The sequence below is a fragment of the Pecten maximus genome, chromosome 19 (genome assembly GCF_902652985.1).
Source record: "Pecten maximus chromosome 19, xPecMax1.1, whole genome shotgun sequence".
In the NCBI taxonomy this organism is placed as follows: Eukaryota; Metazoa; Mollusca; class Bivalvia; order Pectinida; family Pectinidae; genus Pecten; species Pecten maximus.
In genome coordinates, this window is record NC_047033.1 from 28,580,949 (window position 1) to 28,599,887 (window position 18,939).

General features: G+C 34.8%; 2 protein-coding genes and 1 long non-coding RNA gene across 3 annotated transcripts; 1 reads left to right on the forward strand and 2 right to left on the reverse strand.

Annotated features, from left to right (window-relative positions):
- Window positions 1-5,265: 5,265 nt before the first annotated feature.
- On the reverse strand, window positions 5,266-9,873 carry LOC117317775. The gene is made up of 3 exons (XR_004530242.1): window positions 9,782-9,873; window positions 9,451-9,585; window positions 5,266-5,435 (listed from the first exon to the last, which is right to left on the reverse strand). It is a non-coding gene; the product is annotated as an uncharacterized LOC117317775 (long non-coding RNA).
- Window positions 9,874-10,101: 228 nt separating this feature from the next.
- Window positions 10,102-14,672, forward strand: LOC117317501. Its single transcript, XM_033872315.1, has 3 exons — window positions 10,102-10,235; window positions 12,880-13,034; window positions 14,589-14,672. The coding sequence occupies exons 1-3, from the start codon at window positions 10,136-10,138 to the stop codon at window positions 14,670-14,672; spliced, it is 339 nt and encodes a 112-aa protein (XP_033728206.1). The 5' UTR covers window positions 10,102-10,135.
- A 149-nt stretch (window positions 14,673-14,821) lies between these two features.
- Window positions 14,822-17,020, reverse strand: LOC117317502 (nuclear pore complex-interacting protein family member B5-like). Its single transcript, XM_033872316.1, has 3 exons — window positions 16,996-17,020; window positions 16,253-16,516; window positions 14,822-16,218 (listed from the first exon to the last, which is right to left on the reverse strand). Exons 1-3 carry the CDS (start codon window positions 17,018-17,020, stop codon window positions 14,822-14,824), a joined length of 1,686 nt encoding a protein of 561 aa, XP_033728207.1.
- Between the last annotated feature and the right edge of the window lie 1,919 nt (window positions 17,021-18,939).

Below are 18,939 nucleotides of genomic sequence, written 5' to 3' on the forward strand. Positions count from 1 at the left end.
ATTACTGTGTCGTTAATTTATGCTTTGATGTCTTGATCAGCTGATATTTGTTTATGTTGTGGAGCAACGACGTTTCGAGAATCATACATATTAGCTTACGATGACACGAACTTTCAAGGAACTACTGTACATGTACTTCAGTACACACTAGCAGTATATCGAACAATTCTTTTTCAGTAATAGAAGTTTTTTTCTCAACTTCTTAATGAAATATATATGTTCTAGTGCTTTAAATTTTGAAATTAAAGTCTCTGACCTACCCTTTATTTAATAGGATTTAATAGGATAATTAATGGACGCAGGCATTGGTATGCCTCTATGTCCATATCTTGAATCTTATAATAATACATATAGTTAAACATTAGTTAGTACTTCCGGGTTCCAGTCTGTAACTAGCTAAATGATTATATTTAAGTTCCAGATTTGCCCAATGGTTATCCAAGCCTATCTCAAAGTCCCTTTATATTGAGATGGTTCTTAGGACAGTGTCAAATTATATCATCTTTTGCATTGATTAAAAGATGAAATAAGTTTTCAAATATATTTAAACCTTTCACTTTTATGCACCAAAGAAAACAATATGCAAGAAAGCTGTTAAGCTAAAATATTGTCAATTATTATGTTGCATTAGGAAAAATTCTGTTGCTTTGGGTGTATAGAAAGATGTCATGCATTTTTTTTTTATCTTTTAAAATTAAATCAATTTCAATTTATTACAAAAAAAGTATAAGATAGAAAATTATTTGACAAAATCAAAGAGTTACCAGGTTTTAGCTATCACAATTTTACAAAATAGTTGACTTTGACTTTGAAATTTCATGAATTAGTAAATTTTCAAATATCTATAAGTTGCTTTATTATCAATTTCATATCAACATATTTCAACCTTTTGCTTACATGTGCCAAAGAAAACCATGTGCGAGAAACCTGTTCTGAGAAAATTTTACTAAAATTATGTCGATTGTTATATCACATTCAGTTAATTAACTAATTTAGGGTGTGGAACCATGTTGTAGTTTTGTTTTGTCGTTTGAATTTTTAATCAGTTTCAACTTAATACAAAAGGTATAATAGAAAACTACTTGTCAAAATTAAAGAATTACTAATATTTTGTTATCACTATTTTACAAAATAGTTTTTCTCCAAAATTTCATCTGCACACAGGTAGCAATTGGTAAATTTTGAAATATCTTTGCTTTAAATACCATTCCGACATATTTCAACCTTTCGCTTACATATACCAAAGAAAACAATGTGCAAGAAACCAATTCTGACAAATTTATACTTCATTTTTTGGAACTATTATGTATTTATTGTGTGTTGCACTAAGTTATATTCAATGTTGGGGAACAATGTAGTTGTTTTTAAATTATCTTTTGAATTTAAACCTAGCTTACTTATATAAAGGTATTATAGAAAATTATTTGACAAATTCAAACAATGACCAGGATTTAATGATAATCATTCTACAAGATAGTCTTCTTCATAATGTCATCTCCACACAGGTGAAACACAGTAACACTACAGTAGGACTAGTGTACATGTAAATAGTTTATATGTTTCTTTTTTTTAGGCAAACACCACCATATGCAAACATTTACATTAGGAAGGGTGTTACAAATTGTTGGCCAAAGACTGCAGTTAATTTCCCTCTATATTCTACTGAAGAAACAAATTCAGGATTTTGAAACTTTACATAAAATCTGGTTTTTATTTCATATTGTAGAACTATTCTCTCAATATCAAGCTATTTTGATATTGGGATAACACCATTTTCTTTTATTTTCACATCTTTTACAATTGCAACTGTGACAAATAAGAATTAAAAAGTTTTAAACAGGTACTGAAATTGCAGGCCTTAGACCGCAAGTAATTACCCTCTATGTTCTACTTAAAAACAAATTCATTAAAATGATTTTGAGACTTTGCATAAAATGTGGTTTTCATTTCATTTTGTAGAACTACTCTCTCATTTTCAAGCCATTCAGATATTGAGAAACAAAGTTTCCACAATTTTCACTTCTTTGGTACTATTGCCACTGTAAGATAGTTTATTAATTATTTATTATTGAGGGGCGGCGGTGGCGGAGTGGTTAAGGTGTCATGACACTTTAATATCACTAGCCATTCACCTCTGGGTTGCTAGTTCGAAACCTACGTGGGAAGTTAACTGGCCATGGTACTGACCGTAGGCCGGTAGTGTTTCTCCTGCTACTCCGGCTTTCCTCCACCTCTAAACCTGACACGTCCTTAAATGAACTTAGCTGTTAATAGGACGTTAAACCAAATACACCAAGTATATTAGTATTATATATATAGAAGAAGTATAGTTTGAACAGTTATCCTGCAGAAGAAAAGGGAAGCTGACAATCAGGACGGTATGTGCTGTCATGGTTATGTCTTTGGGCAAGACCACTTTACCCTTTTTGTTCTGGATGGCATGCAATGGGCCTCTTGTATGTTGTTCAGTCAGGTAGTCACCAACTACTACAAGGAAACCCAGCCTCAGACTTAAAGATGCTACTTATTTTTCAGAATCTGGGCAAACTGGTCTACACTGCTACCTTACAAGAAGTTTAAATCATTAATTTGAAAAGAAAATATTATTTATTTTGCTTGGTAAGCTCAATTTCCTGGATGGCATGTGGACAGACAGGTCTCCTGCATGTTGTTCAGAGGTAGTCACTAACTACTACAAGGAGACCCTGCCTCAAACTGACTCAGCTGGTATTCAAAGGGTGATAAACAAAGCTAACAAATAACAAAGCAAATATATATAAGAGTAAGAGATAATTCCAACTTAATTTTCAGAAACTCCAGGGCAAACTGGTGTACACTGCTACCTGATAAAATGTTGAAAACAGTTATTTGAAAAATAAAAATATGATTTATTATGCATGGTTAAGCTTCCTTTACATGAATTATTGTTCAAATTCACATAAATAATTTAAAACTTGCTAATTACTTCATCTGTGATAGAAAAAGGGAGATAACTCGCTCACCTGTTCTTGATATTAAATTACCTGGGTAATTAGATATTTCCCTAAAGTTCTATTCATGATCGATCAAGTATCGATATGATGATGATTGATAATGAACTTATTAGTGATTCTCAACACTACTGAAGAAGTTTTCGAATAAAAAAAAATGGACAATCTCCCAATTTGCTCGACACGGACCACTGACAAAGACCTAGGGACATATATAGACTTATTATACGTCCCTGCAAAGACACTTGGTACTGACTTTGAACTATGGGGAAAGTCCCGAAATGAAATTTACAATTTAATATATTGAATCAATTTTCGGCAATATCATCGGTTGATATATCCGAAGTCTTGGAACTGGCAGCACGGGCGCTGTATGATATGCGGAACTTCGAAGACCAGTCCAGTACTTCGAGCTCTAGGCCTACTGCCTGTGCCATTCAACCGGAGCTCGTAATGAAAGCAGACACGAAAAAACGGGCTCGGTGTCGTAAACACTTTTTTTTCGAACTAGGATTTTATCATCTGAGGATATAATATTGATATCATTTCGAATATTAAGGATAACAAGAAATATCTTTAAAAAAGATAAACGGCATAGTTTTAATGCTGGTGGTTATAATGAGAGATATGAGGGCACTGTGGGGTATTTTTCTATCCCAGAATGCCTCATTCAAGATGGCTGCCAATGTTGGCAGCCATTTTGAATGAGGTATTCTGGGAGAGAAAAATACCCCATAAATGCCTTCAATTCTCTCCCCTGTATCTTGGTTTTCAAATACAGAAGTGACATACCTTTCTTTAACTGTATTTTCTTGAGATTTTATCTTTTTAGGTTCTTTTGGACATCTTCTTCTTTCAATATCTGTTGGTGATGATTCATGTTGTATACCAAAAAACATTGGAACCAGATTCATCAGAGGCCTTGGTGATTAAAACAAGATCTCATGACAAATGATCCTGATGACAGGTAAAAAGTTTCTGTCTGTGTATCAGCCATGCTAGATTTGTTACACCCCATTTTTAAATATGTGTAAACCGCCAAACTTTCCAGAATGAGGCTGTGAAGAATTCAACATGGCAGCCTCCATGTGTTTACATCACCTCAGGATGTTTATGGATTTTAACATTATAAAATATAGCAGGTAAGTTGTTTTTTTAATCATTTTGATCTGATCATAGAATATTTATTTTAAATGTATGAGTATAATATGAAACAGGCAATGCCTGAAAAGAGCGAAGCTAGCTAGTATGCCAATGTGTAACATAAAAATATAGTGATAAACGTTTCGCCGTTTAATAACGAGAAAGTAATAATAACCGGAAACCAGAAAGGCTTTTCTGAAGATGCTATTTCTCAGAAACTTGTGAAATGCTTTTGTAGTATGTATGGTCAATATCAACATGCAAAGGATTTTTTGAATTTGCAGGAATGTTTGCTTTGTGCCGACTTTCAAAACCCAACACTTCTTTTTTTTAATTTTCTGTTTGGGGTTGACCATTTGGAATTGTTGTCGCCCTTGGTTTTGCATAGTACAGTATGTGTGATCATTACCAGAGACATATGAATGATTTATTGCATATAATGTGTTTATATACCAGACATATATCTGTATATACCTAAAATGAGAGTCTTCAGAAAGTGTAGCCCAACCATTATTGAATAGCGTATGTGTCCTGTATGTGGAATTAGAAATTGATGTGTTTTGAACCTTTTTTTTTTTTTTTTTTTAAATCTTCCCAGAAAATCCAGTTTTTATGCATATCTGTACAGATGTGCTTTCTCAGTCTTTGAGAAAAATCACCATGTAATGATCATGTAATGATAAACATTAAATTGCATCACTTCGACACCAATGGTGAACATGTAAACTTGATTCACAGGGGCACGTCTAGTCTTATATTTAAAAATAAATACATTTTGTAGCCAGAAATAGCTATATGTTAATCTATATAGGTATTTCTAGCTATTTTTTAATATAAGACAAGACATGTCCCTGTGGTTGATTAGAGGAACAATTGTTAAGTTCCAATGTAGACAGAGCTATAACCAAGACACTGGACTGTTAATTGTCTTTGATTATTTTCCCCTTATTAGCCTTGATACAAAGTAGAATAATCAGTAAGCTTAAATGAGTAATTTAAAATATGTAATACCCAAACCTGTATAGTAAATAAAACTATAAAGTGCAGTACAGTACAGGTCTAACAATGGTATGTCTAGTTATAACCAGAAGTTGATCCAGGATGGATAAAAAAATCTAGACAACAGTTACAATTCAGGATGTCAATCAATTTTATTTCTGCTTAATTTCACTATCAATATAACACTTGAGAAAGATGTAGTATTTTGTTGTTCATGGTGCAAATTCAGCAGCTCATATCTATGTAGTTGTTGTTCTAGCCTATTTATTTTAGCTGCTGCTGACAAAACTTCCAAAGCTGTATCTGAAAAAATACGATAGTTACAAATGTTTTTTTTTTCTTCATATTTTTCATTTAATGACAACACTCTTAAGCTAAAGCCTTCATTTTTCTACATGCCCGGAGTATGCTTTACACTATCTCAACAAATAGGATGTATATATTCTATGTATGTGCTATTCCCACCATATACATGAAGTCTTTTGACATGCTTGCTGTTTACTTTATAGACAAGAAAATAGAAAACATATGTACATACATTTTACATGTATTTTAATTGGTAAATTAGAAAGCTCGGGATTCATATCAGGCAAGGTCATGGAGATGTTAGAATACTCAGGGGGTGGGGTCGGATAAGATATGTTTACTGATGGTGGATAAGGTCATGGATTAATAACACTCAGGGATTAGATTAGACAGTTTCAAAATTTCACTTGTATTATATTGTAGTAACCGATGTTTATTATAGAGGAAGGAAAATCAAATGCATACAATTAGTGAAGCTATCACACCATTATGTTTGACTGGTTTATAGATTCAAATGTGGTTTATTAAATATTTAGTTATAGAATATTTTCATTTTCACTCAATGCCAATATGATAATCATCAGGAAAGTGTTCCATTAAAAAATATCACATTATCATTAGATATCCCAAATATTAGTGCCAAGTGGAAGCATTCCAGTAATATACACATTTCATGTGGCAGTGCATTTAGTAATCTGTGAGGGGAAAATAAGGTTAAGTGTGAATCAGATGTAATTTTGCAACATTAATATTGTTGGTAACAGTAACATAGCTGGTAACTACAATGTAAACTTAATGTCTCTACCAACCTTATGTATAATTTGAGAGATTATCATCTTTTAATTAAAACTGGTATTGGGCACCATTGATACATGTATAAGGCATGATCTAAACAATATTATAATTATACATATTTTTGAAAAAAAAAGATTAATTTATGGTACATCACTACAAAAAAAAATCCTACTTTCAGTTTCGAAATATCAAGATGGACTGAGAAATCAATGGAAACAAATATTTTGGCATACTATTGAAATTAATAGCTAATGAATTTGATATAATCATATGGACATGTCTCGTCTTATATTTTAAAAATAGCCAGAAATACTTATATATAAAGTCTTCATATAGGTATATCTGGCTATTTTTTTTTTATATAAGGCTAGACATGCCCCTGTGGTATAAGTTAACTGTAATAAAAGCATGCATACATGATGAGCGTGTTTCAAATGGTATCAGATAGCCTGAGTTTCCTCTGGCCCTAACACTACACCAGACATACAATGGTACAAATCAGACTGCAGTATAACGTTAGGCAAACCTTGCCACGAGAAAGTGAAAGAAAGATTCCAAACTTTCGCAGTAAATACATGTACTACACATACTTCATTACACTAGTCTTACTGTACATTACCTTGTTGCTTCTACTTTCGTTTTGACATGCTTTTACACGCCTTCACCCACCTCCAGCTCATTTTTATGTCGCTTTTACTTACGTTTTAGGATCCATGAATTGTAGAATATACAACACCGCCCTCCAATCTATCAGGGTATCGGGGGTAACTGTTGCCAGTTCCCCACGAGCACGTTTTCACCATTTTCTGTTTACATATGTATTCTCGCGGTGTTCAACTGAGGTCCGACAAGTTGACGGAGGTAATGGCGGACAATCGACCTCGCGATCTGATTGGCTAGATTTATATAGCAACCACGTTGCCTAGGAACGACATGGAGGGTGCAACATCTCGATACATTTTCGGCAATCATCGGAAATATGCCGAATGTTCCCAGTTCCGTCCTCGAAACCATAACTCGAGCTACATTTTATTCGCAAACTATAACAGATATTTTTTACAAAAATAATAAGTCAGCATTATGAACACACCAACTGGATTTACAGTTTCTGCAGACAAATGGAGCGGGTTACACACGCTCACTTCCGGCAGAAAATTTTCAGGCTGTATCATCCCGTACGACGTAATGCGAAGCTGGACTAGAATACTGTACATACGTGCACGTTAACGGTAAAGAGCTTCGCTCGGGCAGCTTCGCTGCCCGAAGAGCTTCGCTGCCCGAAGAGCTTCGCTCTTATTATAGAATGAAGCTGTTTTTATCATGATTTACGGAGATTGATTTCTTGATGCTCAAGTTATCACTGACTCAGTGTTACGGAGGTCATTTTTTGCAGATTACAGTAGATTTAGATGGTTTGTATTGTAAAATGGAATCATCTCAGTTCAAAATAATCATTATGAATTGATGTCTTCATAACAGTAGTAAAATAAAGGTTTTGTTTTGTTGCTAGAACTAAAAATACTACCATGACAAACTGCTTTCACTTTCTATTCCCGGAACTGTGACGTCACAGCCATAACTGTCTTGAGTTGTACGGAGGGTATTTTTTGGAGATTACAGTAGATTCAGATAGTTTTTATTGTAAAGTGGAATCATGTCAGTTCAAAATAATCATTCTGAGTTGATGTCTTCATAACAGTAGTAAAATAAAGGTTTTGTTTTGTTGCTAGAACTAAAAATACTACCATGACAAACTGCTTTCACTTTCTATTCTCGGAACTTTCTAGAGAGTGTGACGTCACAACCATAACTGTCTGATAAGTTGTACGGAGGTCATTTTCCGTAAATTACAATAGATTTAGATGGTTTTTATTGTAAAATGGAATCATGTCAGTTCAAAATAATCATTCTAAAACTGTGTCTTTTTAACATGGTGTTTTAACATGCTAACATGTTGTTTTAACATGCTGATTTGCTGTTTTGACATGTTTATATGGTGTTTTTAACATGTTAACATGCTGTTTTAAATTCATGATTTTGTCATTTTTGTTGTTTTTGTCATGTTTTGTCATTTTTGTCATGATTTTGTCATGAATTTGTCATTTTTGTCATGTTTTGTCATTATTTGTCATTTTTTTGTCATGAATTTGTCATGAATTTGTCATGAATTTGTCATGTTTTGTTGTTTTTGTCATGTTTTGTCATTTTTGTCATGATTTTGTCATGATTTTGTCATGTTTTGTCATGATTTCGTCATTTTTGTCATGATTTTGTCATGATTTTGTCATGTTTTTGTCATTTTTGTCATGATTTTGTCATTATTTGTCATGATTTTGTCATGATTTTGTCATTATTTGTCATGATTTTATCATTTTTGTCATTATTTTGTCATTATTTGTCAGGATTTTGGCATGTTTTGTCATGATTTTGTAATTTTTGTCATTATTTTGTCATTTGTCATGATTTTGTCATTTTTGTCATTATTTTGTCATTATTTCTCATGATTTTGTCATTTTTGTCATTTTTGTCATGATTTTGTCATTTTTGTCATTATTTTGTCATGATTTTGTCATTTTTGTCATTATTTTGTCATGATTTGTCATGATTTTGTCATTTTGGTCATTATTTTGTCATTATTTGTCATTATTTTGTCATTTTTGTCATTATTTTGTCATTATTTGTCATTATTTTGTCATTATTTGTGATTATTTTGTCATTATTTGTCATGATTTTGTCATTTCTGTCATTATTTTGTCATTATTTTGTCATTATTTGTGATTATTTTGTCATTATTTGTCATGATTTTGTCATTTTTGTCATGATTTTGTCCTGATTTTGTCCTTAATTGTGTCCTCATTTTGTCCTCATTTTGTTATTTTGTCCTCATTTTGTCCTTTTTGTCCTAATTTGTCCTTTTTGTCCTTATTTTGTCATCTTTTTGTCCTTTTTGTCCTCATTTTGTCCTAATTTTGTCATTTTTGTACTACATGTAGTATGAGATAGGGCTTTCATACTCAGGGGTATATAGTGTTCAACATGCTTTTGTGAAGGAGGGAGTAGTGTAAAACTGGACAGTGTATGAAGTAGAGGTCACCTTACTAGCTCAGGCTAGAGTGAATTTCCTTTTAGCTTAGTGTTAATCGTTTGAGGCTCAGTGTCTTAATATCTAATACATTTACTTCTAAATATAGAGCTGAAATTCTCAACATTTTGTTACCTGCCACTGGGATAGACATTTTGAAAGATGCCTCTGTCGTGAAGGGTTAGTATGTTCCGTGGAGCCTTTGTGTTGTATGGTCTCCAAATGGAAAGCTGTATCTGCAAGCCAACATGCTGGCATCGGATATGGTATCTGAAATCAATAGATCTTATTTTATTGTTCGATCGAGTAGAAGGAAATTCCCCTTGCACAAATTTAGAAGTTTCGGTTTTCAGGACGCAGAGATCTACTCTACCAATTAAATAGAAATCTCCTCAAAAGCAAATTAGAAGGTTAAGCTAAGAGACAACATAACATCGTACAAACGACAGTAAAAGAACCATATTACCTAAAAGCATAGATGTAAAATCTTCTCATGCTCCAACTGATGGGCGCGGCCATCTTGGAAAATCGGCGGCGCGGAGTAAATACCGGATATATTCTGTACACGCGCTGTACAGTAATGTTCATAATTTAGGGAACTTTATGTTCATGACTGAATTGATGTCTGGATAAAACACTTTCTGATACTCATTCCGTTTCTTTCATGTTATTTGGGGAAAAAAATCTAAGTGAATTTCTTCTAAGGTATGTTAAGGGGACATAGCTCGTAGAACCTGCACGGCACAGTATCCGTTATTTACACTGCTCCAAGTCAATCTTGCTCAATCAGATGTTTCTAACCAAAACAACGTGAGTTACAATGTCACGAATTAGTTTGGCCGAAATCGCTGTAGGCTCAGTTGGATGTCTCGCAGCGACCTTTTTCGGATTCCAGATTTATAAACAAAGAGTTGATCAAGGTAACACATACTTAATGTATGCGAAGAATTGCTTAACCTGTCCTACATATACTGCAGTTCAAGGACACTGACATCGTCTGCTTGGCCTATACTCGGTTATTGATTAGGGCGGCTAGGCCATATCTACCTATATAGCTACTGATCTAACGTTATGTGGATTGTTATGATATAAAATTTTAAAATTAAGCGTCGAATTGCTTAAAAAAAATATAGAATGTTAAAGGATGTTATAGAATATTATGAAATGTAGAATGTTATGAACTAGATCTATTATATAATGTAGTCTGTAGAATGTAATATAATTTAATAAAATGTTATGAAATAATTAGGATGTTAATATTAGGCCTATAGAATATCATGAAATGTTATAGAATAATATGAAGTTTTACAGAATATTATGAAATGTTATAGAATATCATTAAGTGTTAAAGAATACAATGAAATGTTATAGAGAGTATCATGAAATAATAAAGGGTATTATAGAATGTTGTGAAATGTTAAAGAATATCATGAAACGTTATAGAATATGATGAAGTTTTATAGAATATCGCGAAATGTTATAGAATGTTATTAAGTGTTATAGAATACAATGAAATGTTATAGAATATCATGAAATGTTATAGGGTATAATAGAATTTTGTGAAATGTTAAATAATATCATGAAATGTTATAATAGAATATTATGATATATGTTATTGAATATCATGAAATGTGATAGCATGTTATGAAATGTTATAAGAATGTTATGAAATATGAAATGTTAAAGAATTTTATAAAATGTGATAGAATATTATGAAATGTTATAGAATATTACAGAATGTTGTAGAATATCACAAAATGTTATAGAATATTATGAAATGTTATATAGAATATCATGAAATGTTATAGAATATTATAAAATGTTATAGAATGTTATGAAATATTATAGAATATTTTGAAATGTTATATAGAATGTTATGAAATGTTATAGAATATCTTGAAATGTTATAGGATGTTATGAAATGTTATAGAATATTATGAAATGTTATATAGAATATCATGAAATGTTATAGAATATTATAAAATGTTATAGAATGTTATGAAATGTTAAAGAATATTTTGAAATGTTATATAGATTATCCAATGACGCCTCGGTTTTCTTTGATCTTTTGTTGGCGATATATTGCATACTATGTGATATTTCAAATATCACATATGTGATATCTGAAATATCACATGGCATTTCTGATTGGTCCATGCCTCAGTCTTGAGGCGGGGCCAATTTCAAATGTGGGCGTGACAAATGAACAAAGACAGGAAATACATTTTAAACAAAATTTAATGAAATACGAGTGCCGTTTAGAAATGTTCTTTGTTGTCTTCTTTCTTCACCTTGTATGAACGTACAGCCGTGCTGCAATGTTCCGTCCTGTCCATATTGAGTTGTTCATCAAAACCTGACGAAACAGAATATAAAACCCTGTTCAGTATATTTTAACAGATCAGTAAAAAAAAACGCATTCATGATTACATATAAAATTTCATTCATTTAAAAAAAAAAAAAATGGTTATACAGATTACGCCAAATATAATCATACATTTTCGTTGCACAAAAATCTTATCATAAACAAAATAGTGATGAAAATAATAACAGGACGAGTGGATAAAAATACCGATTAACCGATTCATCGATGTATTTAAACAATTTCATGGACTTTGAAAGATTCGTGACATCGTGAACGTCGAAATTTACGAAAAATAATTCATTTCACAATTTGTTCAAACGATATGATTTTAGACTTACCTGCTTGGTAAAGGGAAGTAGCGCAGGTCCTCTTTCCGGAGCAGTTACCGTTTGTGTAATTTCCCTCGAATCCTGCAGTCTTTCACATGTTTTTCACATTACCATTCAGTTTATTTACAATTGGTTGCGTTAATTCCTTGGTATCAAATAATCCAATGTCAGTAGCTACCGTGTCACTATCTTCCAGTTCCTACTCATACTTGGTCGAGGTCGGTAAACACATCGACATCAATGATCAGTACCTGATCCGCCATGGTTGACAGTCTCACTAGAAATGAATAGGCTACTGTGACAGAATGAAACGTGTCAGAAATTGGCGGGAAACATATCACAGTGACAGGTTTTTATCAATTTTATAGCTCCACCCCTAGGCACGTGGGTGACAAAACCTCGGCTGTCATTGGATAAAACAGATACAAAATGGGTACTCGTGACGTATCGCATATATCACACTCGTGCTACGCACTCATGTGATATATCCGATACATCACTCGTACCCATTATGTATCTATTACATATCATGAAATGTTATAGAATATCTTGAAATGTTTTAGAATATCATTAAATGTTATAGAATGTTATGAAATGTTATGGAATATTATAGAATGTTGTGAAATGTTTAAGAATGTTATATGGTGTCAAATATTGTTATACAATGTTATAAAATATTATTGAGTGTTACAGAATGTAATAAAATATAACAGAATGTTATCAAATCAAACCATAACCCAGACGTCGTGGTTGTTGCATGATGTCTCGATGACATCATATAGTGTGGCTCACACTGATAAATAATTAAGGATAACGTACATGATATTGAAAAATTAATCGAACATCTGTCATCACGTTTTTGTGTTTCAGAAAACATCCAAACTGAACCCTATGTGAGACAAGCCCTTGGAATACTGCAGGGTTATGATGTTGTCATGGAAAGGTTGGGAAGTCCTTTAAAAATGCAACATATATCCAAAAATCCTGATGATAACAAGGTCGATCCATTGGCAGGAAATGCTAAGGTAGCTACAATCATATACAAAATGATTCATGGTTTTTTAGCCCACCATCATCAGATTGTGGGCTATTCAAATCGCCCTGCGTCCGTGGTCCGTGGTCCGTCCCTCCGTCCGTCCCTCCGTCCGTCCCTCCGTCCCTCCGTCCGTAAACAATTCTTGTTATCGCTATTTCTCAGAAAGTATTGAAAGGATCTTTCTCAAATTTCATATGTAGGTTCCCCTCGGTGCCTAGTTATGCATATTGCATTTTGAGACCGATCAGAAAACAACATGGCCGACAGGCAGCCATCTTGGATTTTGACAATTGAAGTTTGTTATCGCTATTTTTCAGAAAGCACTGAAGGGATCTTTCTCAAATTTCACATGTAGGTTCCTCTTGGTGCCTAATTATGCATATTGCATTTTGAGACCAATCGGAAAACATCATGGCCGACAGGCAGCCATCTTGGATTTTGACAATTGAAGTTTGTTGTTGCTATTTCTCAGAAAGCGCTGAAGGGATCTTTCTCAAATTTCACATGTAGGTTCCTCTTGGTGCTTAGTTATGCATGTTGCATTTTGAGACCGATCAGAAAACAACATGGCCGAGAGGCAGCCATCTTTGATTTTGACTATATTGAAGTTTGTTATCGCTATTTCTCAGAAATTGCTGAAAGGATCTTTCTCAAATTTCATATGTAGCTTTCCCTTGGTCCCTAGTATTGCATTTTTGGACCAATCTGAAAACAACATGGCCGACAGACAGCCATTATCGCTAAATCTTAAATTTGTTATATAGGTTCCCTTTGTTTGAAAAATACTAGAGGGCTGTTTCTGAATTTACACAGATTAGTAAGACTTAGAGGAAGGGAAAAGTATAGAAAAGATCAATCTGACATGGAACCTATAAAGATCATTCAATGGTGGGCGTCAAGATCCCTCTGGGATCTCTTGTTTTTCACTGGATTGTGATAGGGCCATTTTGCCTCATTCTGTGAGGATAAATGGTAATTAGGAAGACAGTCTCCTGCCTTCTGGAGTTTCCATGTCTTTCTGGTGTTCTCAAAGACTGACCCAAAACTTCTTCCAGTGTCACTGATTTACAATACCTTTTAAAATTTCACAAAGATTGCTGACTCGGTAATAAAGACACAGAGTAACATTTTTTTGTCTGTGAAATAGCTTCTTTTGTTATTGGACTGTATTATGTGGACAAAAATAGAATAGCTTACATATTAGTTTCCATGCAATAACTGCTGTTTTTGGTTTACATTCTAGTGTCTGAATTCAACCAAGAGTCAATTTATTAATTTCCAATCAATTCTTAAGACACCAATGCAGAAGAGAATGACACTTTTTCAAAAGACACCAATTCAGAAGAAAAAGACACTTAGTCTAACGACACGAATTCTAAAGACACCAATTCAGAAGAGAAATACACTTATTCTAACGACACGAATTCAAAACCAACATTGGTTCCAAGAATACCAACTTTTGTTACTAAATGATGAGTAAATAACAATCTTTGACAACCGGATATTGTAGAAATACATATTGAACAATTTCTTTTATTTTCAGTTGAAGATTCCGGTAACAGGTTCTAAGGGACCCTCTGCTTATTTGTACCTCTGGGCAACAAGACCTCCCGTTACCATGGAGTAAGTCACTTCCTGTTGGGCGATAACATTGGTTTAATTTGTATTTACAAAAAAACCTTTTTTGTCTTAAAGTTAATTCTCTCTCTGACACTAACAGTTCAAATATTAATATTGGTCACCTGTGCATTACTGTTTAAATTGACATCTGTATTATTATGTGAGCTTGGAAAGAAATTCTTGTGGGAGTAAATGAGGACTGTTGAGGAAGTCTTGTGGAAATAAATGAGGACTGTTGAGGAAGTCTTGTAGGAGGTAGATGAGGACTGTTGAGGAAGTCTTGTGGAGGTAGATGAGGACTGTTGAGGAAGTCTTGTGGAGGTAGATGAGGACTGTTGAGGAAGTCTTGTGGGAATTAGATGAGGACTGTTGAGGAAGTCTTGTGGAGGTAGATGAGGACTGTTGAGGAAGTCTTGTGGGTGTTAGATGAGGACTGTTGAGAAGTCTTGTGGGAGTAAATGAGGACTGTTGAGGAAGTCTTGTGGAAATAAATGAGGACTGTTGAGGAAGTCTTGTAGGAGGTAGATGAGGACTGTTGAGGAAGTCTTGTGGAGGTAGATGAGGACTGTTGAGGAAGTCTTGTGGAGGTAGATGAGGACTGTTGAGGAAGTCTTTTGGAAATAAATGAGGACTGTTGAGGAAGTCTTGTTGAGGTAGATGAGGACTGTTGAGGAAGTCTTGTGGAGGTAGATGAGGACTGTTGAGAAGTCTTGTAGGAGGTAGATGAGGACTGTTGGGGAAGTCATGTGGAGGTAGATAAGGACTGTTGAGGAAGTCTTGAGGTAGATGAGGACTGTTGAGGAAGTCTTGTGGAGGTAGATGAGGACTGTTGAGGAAGTCTTGTGGAGGTAGATGAGGACTGTTGGGGAAGTCTTGTGGGAGTAGATGAGGACTGTTGAGGAAGTCATGTGGAGGTAGATGAGGACTGTTGGGGAAGTCTTGTGGAGGTAGATGAGGACTGTTGAGGAAGTCATGTGGAGGTAGATGAGGACTGTTGGGGAAGTCTTGAGGAGGTAGATGAGGACTGTTGAGGAAGTCTTGTGGAGGTAGATGAGGACTGTTGAGGAAGTCTTGTAGGAGGTAGGTGAGGACTGTTGAGGAAGTCTTGTGGAGGTAGATGAGGACTGTTGAGGAAGTCTTATGGAGGTAGATGACGACTGTTGAGGAAGTCTTGTAGGAGGTAGATGACGACTGTTGAGGAAGTCTTGTAGGAGGTAGATGAGGACTGTTGGGGAAGTCTTGTGGGAGTAGATGAGGACTGTTGAGGAAGTCTTGTGGAGGTAGATGAGGACTGTTGAGAAGTCTTGTAGGAGGTAGATGAGGACTGTTGAGGAAGTCTTGAGGAGGTAGATGAGGACTGTTGAGGAAGTCTTGTGGAGGTAGATGAGGACTGTTGGGGAAGTCTTGTGGAGTTAGATGAGGACTGTTGAGAAGTCTTGTGGAGGTAGATGAGGACTGCTGAGGAAGTCTTGTGGAGTTAGATGAGGACTGTTGAGGAAGTCTTGTGGAGTTAGATGAGGACTGTTGAGAAGTCTTGTGGAGGTAGATGAGGACTGTTGAGGAAGTATTGTGGAGTTAGATGAGGACTGTTGAGGAAGTCTTGTGGAGGTAGATGAGGACTGTGGAGGTAGATGAGGACTGTTGAGGAAGTCTTGAGGAGGTAGATGAGGACTTTTGAGGAAGTCTTGAGGAGGTAGATGAGGACTGTTGAGGAAGTCTTGTGGAGGTAGATGAGGACTGTTGGGGAAGTCTTGTGGGTGTTAAATGAGAACTGTTGAGGAAGTCTTGTGGGTGTTAGATGAGGACTGTTGAGGAAGTCTTGTGGAGGTAGATGAGGACTGTTGATGAAGTCTTGTGGGTGTTAGATGAGGACTGTTGAGGAAGTCTTGTGGAGGTAGATGAGGACTGTTGAGGAAGTCTTGTGGGAGTTAGATGAGGACTGTTGAGGAAGTCTTGTGGGAGTTAGATGAGGACTGTTGAGGAAGTCTTGTGGAGGTAGATGAGGACTGTTGAGGAAGTCTTGTGGAGGTAGATGAGGACTGTTGAGGAAGTCTTGAGTAGTAGTACTTTACTGAATGATTTAATATGTGATGCTGACTGCTTGTGTGACTGATCACAGGGACTTGACCCAGATTCCCATCCCATGGTCCATAGTCTAGAGACTATTAAACCTATCTGGTAATTATGGACTGTGGAACTCGTACCACATCCCTGTGATTCAGTTTGTTATTGGCTGTATTCAGGGTTTAATACCCGGGTATCATTTATTTAATTTATGTGTTGACTTGAGGAAGTCTATAAAACATCTAATTGACAAAGGTTAAACTTACCGAAGTCCACAGATATGATTATCATTGTGAAGAAGTAAATGTTTATCATATTATTGTGTAATATTGTTGTCTTTTGTTCTTAATATTAAATTGTGATTAACACTTACATTGTTTTTTTGTTTGTTTTACAATAACTCCAAGGAGGTGATTTCATATTTCCTCACCGATTTTGTGGGGACCATTTTGGGTTATTTGGTTCATTTAATAATGATTTAATGCCAAAAAGTAGGGATTAATTTACTGTTAATTTGTATGCATTCTGTAATTCTAGGAGAAATAGTTACCTTTATATTAGATCTTAATTACCTGTGTGTCTGTGGTGATGTGTCCTTATATTAACTCTAAGTACCCGTGAGTCGGTGTCCTTATATTAACTCTAAGTACCTGTGTGTCTGTGGTGATGTGTCCTTATATTAACTCTAAGTACCTGTGAGTCTGTGTCTTATATCAACTCTAAGTACCTGTGAGTCTGTGTCTTATATCAACTCTAAGTACCTGTGAGCCTGTGTCCTTATATTAGCTCTAAGTACCTGTGAGTCTGTGGTGATGTGTCCTTATATTAACTCTAAGTACCTGTGAGTCTGTGGAGATGTGTCCTTATATTAACTCTAAGTACCTGTGAGTCTGTGTCTTATATCAACTCTAAGTACCTGTGAGTCTGTGTCTTATATGAACTCTAAGTACCTGTGTGTCTGTGTCTTATATTAACTCTAAGTACCTGTGAGTCTGTGTCCTTATATTAGCTCTAAGTACCTGTGAGTCTGTGGTGATGTGTCCTTATATTAACTCTAAGTACCTGTGAGTCTGTGGAGATGTGTCCTTATATTAACTCTAAGTACCTGTGAGTCTGTGGTGATGTGTCCTTATATTAACTCTAAGTACCTGTGAGTCTGTGTCTTATATTAACTCTTAAGTACCTGTGGTGATGTGTCCTTATATTAACTCTAAGTACCTGTGAGTCTGTGTCCTTATATTAACTCTAAGTACCTGTGAGTCTGTGTCCTAATACTAATTCTAAGTACCTGTGAGTCTGTGGTGATGTGTCCTTATATTAACTCTAAGTACCTGTGAGTCTGTGTCCTTATATCAACTCTAAGTACCTGTGAGTCTGTGGAGATGTGTCCTTATATTAACTCTAAGTACCTGTGAGTCTGTGTCTTATATTAACTCTAAGTACCTGTGTGTCTGTGTCCTTATATTAACTCTAAGTACCTGTGTGTCTGTGTCCTTATATTAACTCTTAAGTACCCATGAGTCTGTTGAGATGTGTCCTTATATCAACTCTAAGTACCTGTGAGTCTGCGTCCGTATATCAACTCTAAGTACCTGTGAGTCTGTGGTGATGTGACCTATACCCGAGTAATTCACTGGGAAGCTTAAGGTCAAAGGTCATTTTAAACGCTTGCTTTTGTTAAAAACAGTATGTGTCTCATCTCAAGTCTACAATGAACGCAATTAAAAATGTGTCTCAAGGATAAAAACCTGAAGAACGCTGGACCGGTAAAGTGGAATTTAAACATATGTCTAATACTCTTTACAATTGAGGTACTCGTAAGATAATAAAATCAGAAATTTAAACCATGCATATTATTGTTATTCATAATTCTGTTATTAAAGGCAATGGACTAGAGCAATAAAAATGAACGTGACCTTAATTTGATGGATGGACTAGAATGATTAAATTGGACGTAATCTTAATTTGATGGAATGGACTAGAATGATTAAATTTGACGTAATCTTAATTTGATGGAATGGACTAGAATGATTAAATTGGACGCAATCTTAATTTGATGGAATGGACAAGAATGATTAAATTGGACGCGATCTTAATTTGATGGAATGGACTAGAATGATTAAATTGGACGCGATCTTAATTTGATGGAATGGACTAGAATGATTCAATTGGACGCGATCTTAATTTGATGGAATGGACTAGAATGATTC

Coding starts and splice junctions, on each gene's coding strand:
- LOC117317501 (XM_033872315.1), top strand. CDS start 10,136: ATGTCACGAATTAGTTTGGCCGAAATCGCTGTAGGCTCAGTTGGATGT. Junction 10,236..12,879: donor TAAACAAAGAGTTGATCAAG/GTAACACATACT, acceptor TTTGTGTTTCAG/AAAACATCCAAACTGAACCC. Junction 13,035..14,588: donor CATTGGCAGGAAATGCTAAG/GTAGCTACAATC, acceptor TTTTATTTTCAG/TTGAAGATTCCGGTAACAGG.
- LOC117317502 (XM_033872316.1), bottom strand. CDS start 17,020: ATGATAATCATATCTGTGGACTTCG. Junction 16,517..16,995: donor AATCATATCTGTGGACTTCG/GTAAGTTTAACC, acceptor AACACCCACAAG/ACTTCATCAACAGTCCTCAT. Junction 16,219..16,252: donor TCCACAAGACTTCCTCAACA/GTCCTCATCTAA, acceptor CTTCCTCAACAG/TCCTCATCTACCTCCACAAG.